General features: G+C 38.7%; 1 protein-coding gene across 2 annotated transcripts in view; it reads right to left on the bottom strand.

Moving 5' to 3' along the window:
* Positions 1–417: 417 nt before the first annotated feature.
* The window catches only part of LOC139935717 (neurochondrin-like), a 41,866-nt gene continuing 26,055 nt past the window's right edge, over positions 418–16,228 (bottom strand). For both annotated transcript variants that reach the window (XM_071930261.1, XM_071930262.1), the window contains exons 10-18: positions 11,337–11,522; positions 9,632–9,747; positions 8,905–9,172; positions 7,928–8,054; positions 7,325–7,408; positions 6,566–6,724; positions 5,810–5,908; positions 4,775–4,886; positions 418–4,146 (exon numbers count right to left, since the gene is read on the bottom strand). In XM_071930261.1, the coding sequence (XP_071786362.1) occupies positions 4,095–4,146; positions 4,775–4,886; positions 5,810–5,908; positions 6,566–6,724; positions 7,325–7,408; positions 7,928–8,054; positions 8,905–9,172; positions 9,632–9,747; positions 11,337–11,522 (1,203 nt within the window). In that variant the 3' untranslated portion in view covers positions 418–4,094. The remainder of the gene's footprint in view (positions 4,147–4,774; positions 4,887–5,809; positions 5,909–6,565; positions 6,725–7,324; positions 7,409–7,927; positions 8,055–8,904; positions 9,173–9,631; positions 9,748–11,336; positions 11,523–16,228) is intronic.

Below are 16,228 nucleotides of genomic sequence, written 5' to 3'. Positions count from 1 at the left end.
GGTTAGAGACTTGACATTTTTTCCCAATTTTCATAAGGACCCTATCTATTAGAAAATGAGTGGATCACAAAACTGAATTCGACCACGGAGCCCCTCTTTAACTTAGCCTAACGATAGATTTTACAAATTAAATAAAGTGTCGTCAACAAAGATCATTAGATGTAAAGTAATTTGTGATATTTTTTATACTTAAAATCAACATGCAATCATGATGCTTCCACTTTATATTTTCGTTACCGAGTGTGTGATGTAAAAATTAATAAGAAAACAGTTACAAGTTTAGACTATTTTGTATGAAATGTTTGTGGAAATAAATGTTTATGAGACCTGTAAACAAATTTAGAACTGTTGAATTTTTGTTTCCAACTTATATTTTTCTCTTCGTTTCTTGGGACTGAAAAATCACATTTCTTAATCATCGTCAATAAACTTGAGATTTACAAATGAAGGATTGACATCTGTAAAACTCAGACCCCAAAAAGTTTAAAATATTTTGACACAAAAAGGGCATCCACAGCCTCGGAATAATAAAATACTGCTTAACTCGGAAAAACTATGTTACGTACTATATATGTGATCAAGGTAAATTAAAACATAAATGATATAAAAATTGAACAAGATCATGTATTTAAACTTGAATACTGCATTTTAACAGTCAGTTCTTGTTTCTTGCTTTGGTCCGAGAGGGTAAAGACTGAAGCTTCTGGGTGTAACATTTCAGAGGATTTAGGGATCAAGACAAAGAACTAGCGTAGTGGGTCTGGGTCTCCCCTTTGGTCTCGAGGATGAACCTCCTGGGTGTTACATTTCAGAGAATTTATAGACTTTCTACATCACCCCAAATAAAGAGTTAGGGTAGTGGGTCTGTGTCTCCCCTTCGACTCTCTACATCACCACAAATGATAAACTCGAGTTTTGGGTCTGGGTAACCCCTTTGGTCTAGAGGATGAAGCCCCCTTAACCTCCTGGGTGTTACATTTCAGAGTATATACAGACTCTACATCACCACAAATGATAAACTCGAGTAGTGGGTCTGGGTCACCCCTTGGTCTAGAGGATGAAGCCCCCTGAACCTCCTGGGTGTTACATTTCAGAGGATATACAGACTCTACATCACCACAAATGATAAACTCGAGTTGTGGGTCTGGGTCTCCCCTTGGTCTAGAGGATGAAGCCCCCTGAACCTCCTGGGTGTTACATTTCAGAGGACTTACAAACTCTCTACATCACCACAATTAAAGAACTACGGTAGTGATTAAGACAAGTCAAAGAGAAACTTAAAAACTCTTTCTAACATTCTTGACAATCTGTTACATCTCCTTGTAAAATCTACAATCATCTACAATCTTAAGCCATGCACAAAAAATCTTATTAAAACAGGAAAAAAAAATCCAAGCACAACAAAAACTCCTTTATGTACAACATCCATCAGCTGCAGTTACACCAGTCCACTGGTTCTTAAAGACACTGGACACTATTGGTAATTGTCAAAGACCAGTCCACTGGTTCTTAAAGACACTGGACACTATTGGTAATTGTCAAAGACCAGTCTTCTCACTTGGTGTATTTCAACATACGCATACACTAACAAACCTGCGAAAATTTGAGCTTAATGGGTCGTCGAATTTGCGAGATAAAAATGAAAGAAAAAACACCCTTGTCACACGAAATTGTGTGCCTGTGCCTTCAGATGCTTGATTTCAAGACCTCAAAATCTAATTCTTAGGTCTCGGAATCAAATTCGTGGAAAATTACTTTTTTTCTCGAACACTACGTTACTTCAGAGGCAGCTGTTTCTCACAATGTGTTACAACAGCTCCCCATTACACGTTACCAGTAAGATTTTATGCTAATCATTATTTTGAGAAATTACCAATAGTATCCACTGCCTTTAATTTTGTTAATTGTTATTTCAAAACAAAAAAAGACTTACTTAAGAAAGTGGTCATCAAACTGGATCGATTATTATAAACCGAATGGTTCACCATTTCTACGGATCAAATACAAATTAAAATTTTCATATCTCAAAGCATAGATTTAATCGCAGTGTGTCCACAATGCAAAATGAACCACAAATCTGAGCTCAAACACAGCTGCATATTAGCTGTGAAGACATGTACATTGATATTATGTACATGTACCTCATGACGATGACTAGAATAAGCTAGTCGAAATATTGAGACCAATTAAGGACTCCACTTAAAGCTAAAGAAGTGGTCCCGGCCGACTTTCTACCTTCCACCCAGGGAGTAGTTAAAAACCAGAACAGTTTTTTTTTTTTTTTTTTTTAGAACTGTGAAGTCTCCCAAATTCTGAAAATCTACTACGCGGTAGTAAAATATTAAGCAAGAGAGTTCTTTCAGAACAAACTCTACCTGGCAAGTAGATACACACATGGTGTTACTGCAAACCAAATATACATTGATACCCCACCATGCAATGCCTCAAATCCCACACATGTATGTACCGTGATAACTTTTGATACAAGTATTAAGAAAAGTGGCATACTCCTGGGCGGAGAGAAGCAATTATGATTATACTGACTTGCTCAAGGACACAAGTGTTGCGACCGGCCAGGCCAGAATTCGAAACCACATTCGGCAAATTACAGAGTTTGAGTCCTTCACTCACGCAGCTCGGCCTTGGCTCCCCACAGCAGGGGTGTAAGCTCCTACAAAATATTAAGTTTTTTTCTAGAAGTGACGACTACAGTTGTGATTATTCAAGAATTTTAAATTTTCTCATTATTTCCAGAAGTCAAACTGTGTACAACTTTGCACCGACTTTTGCGAGGGGTCAACGATGATGTTGCGATAATTCGTAACGACAAATAGCATCACCAGATTTAATTTATGATTAATGATTTTGATTTGGGTTTGAACAAAGACTAATTTACTAGAGCGCGATTTAACCCAACATCCTCCGGATAAACCTGCAGCGCTCTACCAAGCGATCTGTCTAGCCCTATATGTGGGGTCTTCCTATTTTGTCAATATCTTTGTTTGGAGGTGCCAGTCCGAAGCCATGCAACTGATTAGTGATTTTCTAACATCATCAGTAAAATCAACCATTCTTCTACTACGCCTAGTCCAAACAAAGGTATGCATCCTACACAAGGGACATGTCTGAACTTCCTGACATTGCAAACCATAAGCAAACAGAAATAATCTGTCTCCAGTCGTCGATTTCACAAAGAGTTAGGAGTAGTAAAAAAAACTTTAAGGCAGTGGACACTATTGGTAATTACTCAAAATAATTATTAGCATTAAACTTCACTTGGTAAAGAGTAATGGAGATAGGTTGGCAGTATAAAACATTGTAAGAAACGGCTCCCTCTGAAGTGGAGTAGTTTTCGAGATAGAAGTAATTTTCCACAAATTTGATTTTGAGACCTCAAGTTTAGAACTTGAGGTCTCGAAATCAACCATCTAATCGCACGCAACTTCGTGTGACTAGGGTGTTTTCTTCTTTCATTATTATCTCGCAACTTTGATGACTGATTGAGCTCAAATTTTCACAGGTTAGTTATTTTATGCATATGTTGAGATACACCAACTGTAAAGGCTAGTCTTTGACAATTACCAATAGTGTCCACTGCCTTTAAGGCTAGTCCTAAGTTGGGACAAGTAACTCGTCATAGGTTGAGATAAGACTAGTCTCAACTCTTTGTAAAATCCACCACAGAAAAAAGGTTAAAAAAAAACCCAAACCCATTAATAATTCCAACTCAGTCATCACGAACATACCATCATATATTTCCCACGATGAATCTACAGTACATAAAATCCATAGGTGTTCACCACAGGCTTCTAAAAGTAAAACAAACTTTAAATTTGCATACACTGTGTGCTACTTGCAGTGGTGCCTAATACATTTTTAATAATATTGAGATGTTTGCATACTCGGTATGCTACCTGGAGTTTATACCTGTTGCCAGTACTCTGAATTTCCCCCGCAATAAATTAAAGGGGCTAGCAACAGGTGATAATGCAGGTTAAATTTGATCCATGCTTTTACTATGTACACGTTTTTTTCTCGGTTGTACCGACTGACTAGACGCTGAGTTGAACCCATTGTCACCTTGGGGCAAATGACTACCTGTCAGTCGCCTGCAGACTTGCTAATACCTCCTCCATTGCGTATTTTCTATGGACAAAATGGAACACAAAATCCACCAAATTATTCATCTTTTGTTTGTCGGTTTGTTTGTTGTTTAGCTGATCTTCCCGTCAAGGGAACTCAGCCAATCTGGCCCATACAAACATTGGTTTAATGTCTATGATTATGAACTGCACAAATCAAGAAATTGTAATTCAGTAATGAGACAATACTAAATCTACTCATTGTGAAACCAGCGGTTAGCTTGGTAAGATTCAAACCCACATCCTTGCGATTGCAAGTCCTACCGTCGATTTCACAAAACTCGTCCTAACTTAAGACTAATCTTAGGACGAGTCCCAACCCTGCACTGTAGCATGCAGACCTTAAGATTAATCCTAAGTTAGGACGAGTTACTCGTCCTAACTCGAGATAAGACGAGTCCTAACTCTTTGTGAAATCAACGGCTGGGGTCTTACCACTAGACCTCAGTGATAAAAAAATGATGCACTCAGTTGCGATTACATGAAAATCGGAGTTGACTCTTTAGAGAGTATAGCTGCCACAAATGGCCATTTGACAAAAACCATCCAGAACACCCATTTGTCGCATCTCGGATAAAGACCGTATTAAAAATTACAATGAATCCCAAACCAGAAAATGTTTTGACGCATACCTTGCAATGTCCAAAGCACCCATTTGTTGTATCTCAGCACACACCTCTGTCTTAGCAACTGATCCCAAGAGGGCGCTATAAACAATTCTTGTCTCGTCTTCAACCGTCTCAGCTAGATGGATAAGAAAGAATAATACAAATGAAAATTTAAAGAAATACAAACATTTCATTGACAAAAGTTGTCTCCCTTTCCGTGGTTTGAATGTTGAAATAAATTATTTGAGAAAGACTCTGCTAGGGCTGATTTGGGATTATGACGCACTGAGAATTGTTTGTGCATTCGGATTAAATGGAAACAAAAATACTGAGGATCACAGAAGACTGATGACATTTGTCCGGCAAAATTTAACGTATAACCCATTTATTTATTCCGTAATTTTTTCATTGGCACTAGAAAATAAACCAAAAAGACAAATCAGCAAATCAGCTGAAAATTGCTGGGATGTTTGAGCACACTGTTTCTCTGAAAATTTGAAAAATTGGTTTTGTTAGCAAAACAGTTGCTGGCAGTGTAAGCTTTCATGTAATCCACCATATACATAAACTGACAAACCTGTAGAAGTTCGAGATCGATCGGCCTTCTGGGTCATGAGAGAATAGTAAAAACCGATTACAAATTTTGCATTGCATCGATGCCAAAACAAAAATGAATAAAACTCCAAACGCGAAATTAGATTATTTACTTCTCATCAAATATGAAACTTCAGACAGAAATGTTTCAAGGGATGTTTTCTACTATCATCATCATTAGACTGTGTAAGTTTTATGTAAATCTGTGATCTTCGCGACTTTTGTTTCTTACCAATTCTGTAAGATTCCTTTAAAGACAAAAGCAGAGTATACTGTTTGAAACATCAAAAGACCATACCTGCTCTTTTCAGAGCCAAAAGTGCTCCAAATAGAGAATTAAACATGGTTGTACCTGCAACTTTACTAAAACAAACTTTTATTACAGTTTTTAATCCATTTATTTACAATTCAATGGATAATTAATTAATCGATATTAGAACATAGAAGTAGCCTGACTTGTCATACCTTTGACCTTCTTCAGCAGTTCAATGATATGTTTGAGATATCCATTTTGCAGACAGAGTGCTGGCAACCAGGGTATGCAGGACAAGCACTCTGATAAAACTGAAGAAACATACAAAGAAAACTTCATTATCAAATTGTTCACAAATAGTTTACTTCAGAATTTGGATTAAAATGGTAATGGTAAGTTATCTCTAGTCCTAAATAAAGTATCTATCGAATTAGAAGAAAAATATCACCCAAACATTGCCCATTTTGGAAAAGAAAAACTAAGTTCATCGAAAATCAACACAATAAAATATTATCTATGCATAAACCCATAGTTTAAATTTCTCTCTTCTGAAAAAAAGAAAAGAAAAGATTCCTCCCTGCTTTTCATCTCTGTGGAATCCGGTTTGAATCCCGAACCAGAGCCTTGCATGTGGATTGGGTTTTTCTGTCCGTACCTGCTTGTGTGGGTTTCCCTAAAGTAGTTTTCCTTTACATGGTGTTTTGCTTAACAATTTTTCTGCTAAGCGAAAATAGGAAGAGGACCAGCCAAAGAGTGTACATGTGACAAGGTAGTTTGGCTGGTAACATTATGGCAAGCAAAACTTATACTGTGCTAAGCTACTTTTTTTTGTTCGATGACATTGAACAAAGGCAGCTACAGGCATATGGGGTAACAGGTGCACTTTTGAGGGTCCTCTTGGTTTTTATTAACAGAAGAAATAAGAATAATAATAACGATAACTATTAAAAGTCGTCTTTGGACTTTACCTTGATTGCCAAGAAGCCAAAGCTCAGAAACATCCGTCCAATATGGCTGGTACTCCTCACACACTTCATGTATGTTATCACGGGTAACCACATACGACGCTTTAAACAGATCCAACATGCGACTGACGGATTTCTTTATGGCCGACAAATCTCTCACATCTTGGGAGAATAACAATAGTTAACTTAATTTTGTTCGAGAAGGTCAGGCAATCTCCCTTTAAATAGATCACTTCAGAATTAGTTTTTAAATTTTTATTCTCCGCTACCTGTGAGGAATTATTTTCAGTCAAGAAGCATTTTTTTCTAGCCTGGTTAATTTGTTTCACAAATGGAATGTTAGTAGCTCTCTTTTCATTTCTTTACACTAGGCTCTGGTTACACTTAGTTATTTGTATATGTAAGTCCTTCCTGTTACTATTTATCCTTTTAGAAAGACTCCACTAGGGTCGAAACATCAGGGCCCACGTTCATGGCTCTGCCTACCGTAAACACAGAATCGGCGCTTACGGAAGCAGGGAATTCTGTGCTTACAGCAAGCGTATTTCAAGGGTTAGCTGCGAATTTTGGCTTCTGCGTCTGCGTACTCCACGTTACCAGGCATTCCACGCTTACAAGGCTAGCACAGAAATTTGGCGTTTGCACGTAAGCGGGGAAACGTGATCCTAAGCGCAGAATTCGGCGGTAAGCAGAGCCATGAAATTGGGTCCATTAACAAGTTGTTTTCAATAATAAAAAATTTAAAACAAAATGATGTCATACCAGCATTAAAGGCGAGAGTTCTAAGCAGCGTCAATCCCAGTACAGCCAGGTTGAAGGACAGGATAAGATGCTCTGTTTCGGACACTGAACGATTTAAAGGAAACACAAATAAGAAGTTTAGAGCCTGTTCAAAAATTTGCAATTTGTCAGGACAAACACATAAACACCTAATTTTCATTGTCAAATGTTTCCTTTGGACCAATTGTACCCTTGCTCTTACGAACTGCATGCAGTCAGACATATCACAAGTTCAACAAAGGATCAGAGGGAAACTGTAGCTTTATGGCTTCATGCGTCTTTTGACAGCAGGCTGTACGTAGTCTCTTACACAGAATGGATCAAGCACAGGACTAATTTAAATTGAACTAAGTGTATGAAAAGTTTAAGGTCTGAAACAGTAAGGAGCAGGAGCAACTGGATGCACTAAAAGTCGAAATATTAAGCGTTGCAGTCGTTCGGAACAACACTGGAGCGCCTTGGTTTTAGATGTTGCTCTTGTCATAAGCCTTGGGTGGATCTACAGTCGCTCCTAATCTATTTGGTAGGGCACGCAACTCTGGCGCGCCTTTCTGAAACGGGTTTCAAATGGTTAACTCATGTTACCTATTTGTGCCAATGCGGCCGCTAGCAGACACAACAGTTCTTTGAATACAGTGGAGTGATTCTGAACTGCTTCAGCATCCTGTAAGGCCACATTCAGGAAGACACTGCACAGCGTTGTCATGGCAATCTGGAGAATAAACAACATCAAGCAACAGTAGATAACATTCCAGGGGAATCTTTGCAGACAACTAGTCTCTGAAAGTATGATCCAAATTTTAGACGATATATTGAAATGTTGGCAGGAGTAGTTCCAACTAGCAACATCCTGAGATATTCAAAGGCAACGTGCCCCTTTAAAGGCACAACAGCCGATTTGAAAAAACGCTAGAATTAATCCTATCTCAAGTAAGGACTAAGAAACCCGTCCTAACTTAGGGTGGGTTCAATGCGTCCCATCGTCTTCTGATATGGAACTGAACTCGTCCTAAGATTAATTTAAAGTTGGGAAGAGTTTGGTGAAACCGACGGCTGGACATCTTTAGTAATTGTCCAAGTTCTCACTTGGTGTACCCCAACATATTATGCATAAAACAATGAATCTGTGAAGAATTTGGGCTCAAGTGGTCATCGAAGTTGCAAGAAAATAATAACAGAAAAAGCACCCTTGTTGCAGAAATTTGTGTGCTTTCAGATGCCTTTGAGTCTTTTTCAGATTCAAATATTTTAATGAGAAATCACAATGTTTTATCAACAGCTTTCCGTTGCTTTATACCAAGTTAGTTGTTATGCTACTATATACTTTTGGGATAATAAACAATAGTGTCTAGTGCAGTGCCTTTAACAAAAAACAAAACAAGAATTAGCTGTTACAAACAACTTACCAACCAAAAGGACTTATGGTGTAAATGCAAAAAAATTATAACGGCCTGACATTTCAACCCTAGCAGAGTCTTTCTTGAAGGCCACAGAGAAAGACTTACCCTTCGAGACAGACTCTTTATTAACAATTCTTTTGCAAGAAATTAAGACAAACTGACCTCCGAATCCCCATCTTCATCCCCCATGATAAACCTCTGCCAGTGATGACTGAAACACTCTCCAAGCAGTTCAATCCCTCCTTCCTCCACCAAGACGGCCCTGGGTTCATCCTCGGCAGTAAGGTGACACAACGCCGGCAGGAGGAGCCTCAGGAGGTCTGTTGAGGCAAAACTCCTTAGGCTCTGATGGGAGATCGGGAGGGGTGAGGACCCGCTGGCCTGAGGGGTGGTTCTAGAGGTGGAGGTGGCCTCACGGAATGACTTCTCTCTGCGTGACGATCCATAATTAAAATTTCACTGACACATTTTACCAGGGGAATATCTGTTACTCATATCAAACCGGCTGCAGCCTCTCTCCCACTTATTCAATTTATCTCTAGTTTCTGATTCGGTATCTTGACTAGAGCAAGCGCGGTAGTGCAGTTAAAGTCCATCGCTCCACTAAGCGTAAACAGTAGTCCCGATCGATTTCCTACCTTACGCCCAGGTTGTAATTAAGAAGCACAGAACTGAAAAGGGGGGGGGGGGGGCAACTGCCCTTCCAAGTTCGGGAAAACCTAGGGGGAAAATTCATAAATCCTTTTAAGACAGTGAATTATCTGGCCTGCGAGGAAATTTGCTGATGACCCGGTCTACATATTTTTGTGGTGAGGCTGTACACAAAAAAAGGTACCTAAAGTACAAACACAAGAATTGTTTTCACTACAGTTTGGTATGGAAAACTTACACAACTTTGACGAGGAATGGTAAGAGTTGAAACACTTGAGCTTTAAGGGCAGTAGTTTCCTCAGCGAGCCACACACACAGCACCCTGACTGCAGCTACGACTAGCGGCTGGTCGGCCTGAAAGTATAAATAAATAAAAGTTAGAAGCTTGGTATGGTGAGAAGCAAAGATGATAGAGCACTGAAGGCGCGATATTGGTCACTGGAGCTCCATCCATTAATAACAACATTAATAATAACAGCATTTATACAGCGCCATATCTCCACTGTGAATCGCTCAAAGGCGCTGTACATTAAAGGTTAGAACACTATACATAATTAAAAGCTAAATCAATTTGTTTATTTATTTTTAGTTATTTTATTTACTTATTTCATACAACATCTGCAACGCATCCGCCAAAAACTGAGGGATAATTATTTTTCGTTAAACAACAATAGAATACTATAATACTAAAAAAAGAAAGAAAAAAATTATACAAATCAACCTAGGCAAACAGAAAATACAAAAATGTGAAATTTGCATGGGCGCCATATGCATGATCATTGTCTTCACTGAGCTATTATTGCATCAAAGAGTTGCTTGCTAAAAATGGTGTCCAGTGCACATTCACATTTTAGCCGAGACAGTTCGAACAACTCGACAGTCATAAAGTTTCCTTTTTGACATTCTTCAGGTGAACTATCTTTAAAATGTTTACCATGTTGTGTTATCTGCTGTTTATATTGAAATTCTCTTACACTTTGTAGTTTCATTTTTGTACCGTTATTGTACCATTTTTCCCTGTGAAATTAATATATAAAATGAAATGAAACACACAAATACATAAATAAGTAAGCAAACATATCAACTGCCTCTAGATACCAGGCAATCTCGTTGGTCTAGTTGGTAAGACACCTGCTCTAGATTGGCAAGATCATGGGTTTAAATCCCACCCGAGTAACATGCCTGTGATTTGTTTTCACCGAACTCGGGAAAGTACCGAGTATACAGTGGTTACACACATTGGTGAAAGGGTAAAAACCAAATAATACAACAAAATCAATGGCGTGTCATGGCCGAGCAGTTAAAGGCAGTGGAAACTATTGGTAATTACTCAAAATAATTATTAGCATAAAAACTTATTTGGTAACGAAAAATGGGGAGAGGTTGATGGTATAAAACATCGTGAGAAACGGCTCCCTCGGAAGTGGAGTACTTTTCGAGAAAGAAGTAATTTTCCACGAATTTGATTTCGAGACCTCAGATTTAGAATTTGAGGTCTTGAAATCAAGCACCTGAAAGCACACAACCTCGTGTAACAAGGGTATTTTATCTTTCATTATTATCTCGCAATTTCGATGACTGATTGAGCTCAAATTTTCACAGGTTTGTTATTTTATGCATACGTTGAGATACACCAAGTGAGAAGACTGGTCTTTGACAATTACCAATAGTGTCCAGAGTCTTTAAGAGCTCCGGATTCAAGCTCTGGTGTTTGATCAGCAGAGTGAGGGTTTAAATCCCGGTCGTGACACTTGCTACGTAAAATTGGGAGGTAGTGCTTTCTGCTCTACCGGCCAGGCTTTGGACCAACGATACCCAAGCCTACATCCGTATGGACTGTAAAAGGGGCAACCCTGGTTAGGTGGCAACAGCCTCAGGTCTTGTGTGTTTGGTGACTTGCAAAAAAAAAAAAAAAAAAAAAAAAAAAAAAAAAAATCTCTTACCCAAGCAGCATCAAACTGAGCCATTTGCAAGTAGTACATAACAGCCCCGAATGCACCGGTCATGGCCGTGTGAAGTTGCACAACTTGCCGATCTTCCAGCGCTAGGATCGGCCCACAGGTTAGGAACTCAATACACTGCTCTAGAAGGCTGAAGCAGGCCACTAGAACAGAATCCTTGGAGGATCGCTGGAGAAAATATAAATATTATAGTAATAAATTAACTAATATTATAATAATAGTAACTAGCGGGATGCCGCGCTTCGCGCGGCACCCCGCTAGGATATAAAAATCCTTTACACAAATATTTCGAAATGTGGGTGAGGGTGTTATACGCCTCTCTCAATATTTATGCATGGCGTCATAATTCTAACCCAAAATGAAGCTATTTCGCACGTCCACCACTACTTGCAGTGGCTGTACCCACCTCGTTTTGGGTTAGACAACGTACCTTATGCATCTAGAAACTATAAGGCTCCCCCGTGATCCTTATAGGGGTCTAATATGTTGGGCCTCCCTAACGTTACACGTTTTTCAAATCAGCGTTGATAGGTGAAACTGACCGTTAGCCAGCAATAACTAAAGTTTCTTTTGTACTACACTACCAAAACTTTCTCCACACACTCAATATACATTCATAATGCTTGCATTTCCTTTTTAAAAAACATCATCAAAAATGACATTTTTACGTCCCACGATACATAGCGTTGCTACAGCACTATAATAAGTAAAGGGAGTTTTTGGAACATGCTGTGTGCCACAAATCTAATTTATCTACTGTTTTTTTTCGGGGGGGGGGGGGGGGGGGGCGGGGGTGGTAAGAGCGTAGGCCTCTTTTTAGTTTATTCTCATCTGAATTGGTCTTGTAAACTTTCTGGTCAATAGGCTGCATGTATAACGGGAGCACTTAACATGAACGTCAAAAAAGTGTTTTGCAGGCAGAGATGCCAAGTCCAGAGGCTAGCTATGTGTGAGATTTTTCAAAGCTCAACCCCCATCCCCCCGGAAAAAAATTGCCAGTTTAAGAAGGCCTTTTTAAATCGCCGCCCAACTTTTTTTTTTTTTTTTTTATAAATAAATAAAACAATGTGAAATTTAATTGTGGACAAAAAGTGTTTCATAATGCATCAAAAGCCTCCTCAGAATAATTAAAACTCACTTGAGGTACACAGGAGATGTTGATGGTTAATGTGGAGGTTCGATTGTGTCAGATTATATCCTTCCAAACTTGAAAAAAATAGACTAAAAATGATGTCCAAAATCAATCGCTCACTTCTTCTGCCTGTTGTGTCTTCGCTAGTGGAGCGCATTTCAACGAATTTGCTAAAAGAATCGGAACAAACTTGTGCGCAATAAGCGTTTTGCGCTCTGCCGAATTTGAGCTGAACCTACTGGATGAGCAAAAGCGTGCGCAATCTGCAAATTTGCGCTCTGTTTGTACAAATTTTGTACAAAAAATGTAGTTAATTTTTTTCCCGATCTCGCCCCAATAATGGTTGATGTGCGTGTGAGCGTGAGACAGAGCCCAAATGCGTGAGTCTCACGCCTAATGCGTGAGACTTGGCAGGTCTGGTTTTGTTTTATTGTCACTTTGGGCTTATTGCATCTCGCGAAATTTGAACGACAAACGACACAATTTCTGACCGCGTTCATGTTCACGCTGCTCTAGGAACAAACCTCCATACATCCCATATCTCTGGAACCCTATATCGTACAAACTAAATAAAAACGATACACTCGTCCCCACTCCTTAATTTTCTCTAACTTATTTCACTTTCAGAAAGCATGTCAAGTCATGTTTAGGGTTTGTTACGTCCAGTTTGGGTCAATAGACAAACTCCTAAAAATGTACCCCATTCAGCCGCACGAGGTCTCTTTTGTTAATATTATCTCCATCAGTAACCAACCCGACGGGCCGATGGCTAAATTAATCTTCATAATGGATTTGGCAAAATGTACATTCTGAGACCTGACCGACACACTGCTCTAACCAATTATGTGAATGGACTTATTCAAAAGGAAACTTAATGTCGTTTTGCTTAACAACTTTGACCAAATGCAAAGCAAAGTCCTTTTTTTTACAGCTTCAAAACAGCCTTTGACGTGTGTGTATAAGTTTCACCATAGAGTAAGGAATGGTTTCACAATTCTACCGCCATGGTTAAACTCTGAAACTGCAACATTATACCTCCATGAACAGACCGTATTCTAAAACGGTATTCATGTACCCATTTGAGTTTACTGGCAAAAGGTCCAAGGTCGCCACCCACTGTCAACCTAAAGTGGTCCCCCGGCGACCTTCTTCACCAAGCAACAGGTGGCTTGTCTCAAACCAGACAACACACCACTCACAATACACTGACCAGAATGGCTCTTTGTGTAAGCCCCCCCCCCACCCCACCCCCAAAATGTTATTAATTGTAAAGTTCCCTTAGACACCTTCCAACCTATAGCCAGCCCTACCCAATGTTTCCAAATTATTAAGCTTCCGTTTGATCCCATCCTTGTTCATCATGATAATTCTCATGCCGTTTGGAAGTGAATGCTTTTTTAGGTGTTCGGGCCAACAGCCCGGAACACCTCTTATTTTTGTTCGGTTTTTTTTTGTTTTTATTGATACTTCTTCTTCTTCTTCTCTACGTCCCTTGTCCGCTAACAAAAGCACCTTTCCCAAATTCGTATGAACTTGAAACTTCACACATAGTTAGCGATTTATTAGGAGAAGAAACCGTGTGAGTTACGTCATGATGACGTCATCAATTCTTGAGTTATGAATATTCAAAGTTTATTAATTCAAAAAATCATAACTTTTGATCTACATGAGGGATTCTTACAATCGAAACATCATCTGAATTGTCATTGAAAACTCCGTAAACGCCCCACAGACATGACCCCATTTTGATGTTGTCTTCCAGCTCAAAAGAGAGGTTGAAAATTTCAAAATTCACGTCTAAAGAACAACGTAAATCCCCATTGGTATGTGCATAAACATTGCACGTAGGCATACACACAACATGTAGTGTATTAGCGGTGCAGCAGAGCACGCTCCAGTGATCATCCATTCTGCTTATTAGCGGCGATTGTCCGCTAAAAAAATCACACTTCCCAAGCACATATAAAGTTGAAACTTCACACATAGTTAGATATGTATAAGGAGAAGAAACCATTTGAGTTATGTCACGATGACGTCATCAATTCTTGAGTTATGAATTTTCAAAGTTTATTATTTCAAAAAATCATAACTTTTGATCTACATGATGGGTTGTTACAATCGACACATCATCGGAAAGTTCGTTAAAAACTCCGTAAATGCCTCGCAGACGTGATCCCATTTTGATCTCGTCTTCTGGTACAAAATCGAGTTTGAAAATTCACAATTTCTTGTATAAAGAACTACGAAATTTCCCCATTGGTTGTGCGTAACACTTGTGGCGTACACGTGTAGTGTGTTAGGCAAAATTTATTTGGTGGCATGCTGCCAAGTTTGTTGTACTCTGTGCCATAGCGTGATATGCATAGAGCTACATAGCTATGCAGAACGCTGCGAAAACGATGTCATTTAAATCTTCAGCGTCAAATTGTTCAAATGTTACCCTTCTGATGGCTTAGTGGTCAATGTGGAATTGAAGACGAAGTTTCGCTGAGATGGCCACCTACTTCAGTGATTCATGGGACTTTTAATTATGTGAGAAAACAACAGTACAAAATGACGAACATTGGTCATGTTTTGGTTAAACACCGAGAAGAATAGATATGTTACATCGATCGACCACTCCCCCCGGGTGAAGGGCGTTTTGGGCCCACGGAATTCACGTCAGTATTACGATATCTATTACTTCTTGAACTTAGCATAATCATCAATTGTTTTGATTATTTGTTAAAACAACTATCCAAGTTATTTTGAGTTAAATATTTTGAAGAAAAAAAATCTCTGGAATAACATAAGCCCTTTCAAACTTTCTCTAGTAGGAAAGGACGTTACGTAAACTAATCTATTTCTACCTCCATGCACAGACATGGATGTTACAATACAAAACATTCAAAGAAAACAGAATGGTTAAAGCATAAGGCCCAAGCAATTAGGAGTGGTCTTGCTAAAATAAACTGCCGGATTAAACAAAACTTTAGTACAAACAAATCAATAAAACAATCCAGATTTTCATCTTCTTCTTCTCTTCGTCCCTTGTCCTCGAACAAAAGCACACTTGTATGAACTTGAAACTTCGCACATAGTTAGATATGCATTAGGAGTGGAATAATGTGTTAGTTAGGTCATGATGACGTCATCCATTCTTGAGTAATAAAAATTCAAATTATTATTTCAAAAAATCATTATTTTTGATCCACGTTTTTTTTTTTTTACTTCTTTTTTAAAATATTATCAATAGAGCGCGAAAAAGCTTCATGAAGAATAGTCTTCGTTCAAGGCGGTTAAAACATACATGCCCCTTACAGTCTTTTCTTCAGTCGTCAGTTAATATTTCCTAAGTTCATATTTCCTAAACTACATAAGCTATTTTGACAATCTATTTTGTACATCATATGAAAGGGCTTTACGTACTTGACAGAGATGGATATGTTGGTGAACTTTCGTTGACCTTTTGACCTGTTTAAACGGGAAGTGACTGTGAAATGATTTGAAAGGGCGTGGTTTATTGTCTTTTAGGTCGAAATAAACATCCTTGATGCTTTACCATCACACCATACAAGTCTGGCAAAGGTCTGGTTTAAAACTAATATTACCGATGACGTCACCAAACATACACTTTTACTAGATGACGTAATCATGTGGTTTTGACAGTTTTTGTAATTTGAACCATTTATTACAAATCTTGAGAACAAAGCAAGGTGTAATATTTGTTTTTGAATCCAGGCTTTTACTCCCGGAAACCGAA

The sequence above is a fragment of the Asterias amurensis genome, chromosome 4, assembly GCF_032118995.1.
Source record: "Asterias amurensis chromosome 4, ASM3211899v1".
Taxonomy (NCBI): domain Eukaryota; kingdom Metazoa; phylum Echinodermata; class Asteroidea; order Forcipulatida; family Asteriidae; genus Asterias; species Asterias amurensis.
Note: the sequence above shows the minus strand (reverse complement) of the source record. Positions and strands in the feature narration are given on the sequence as shown.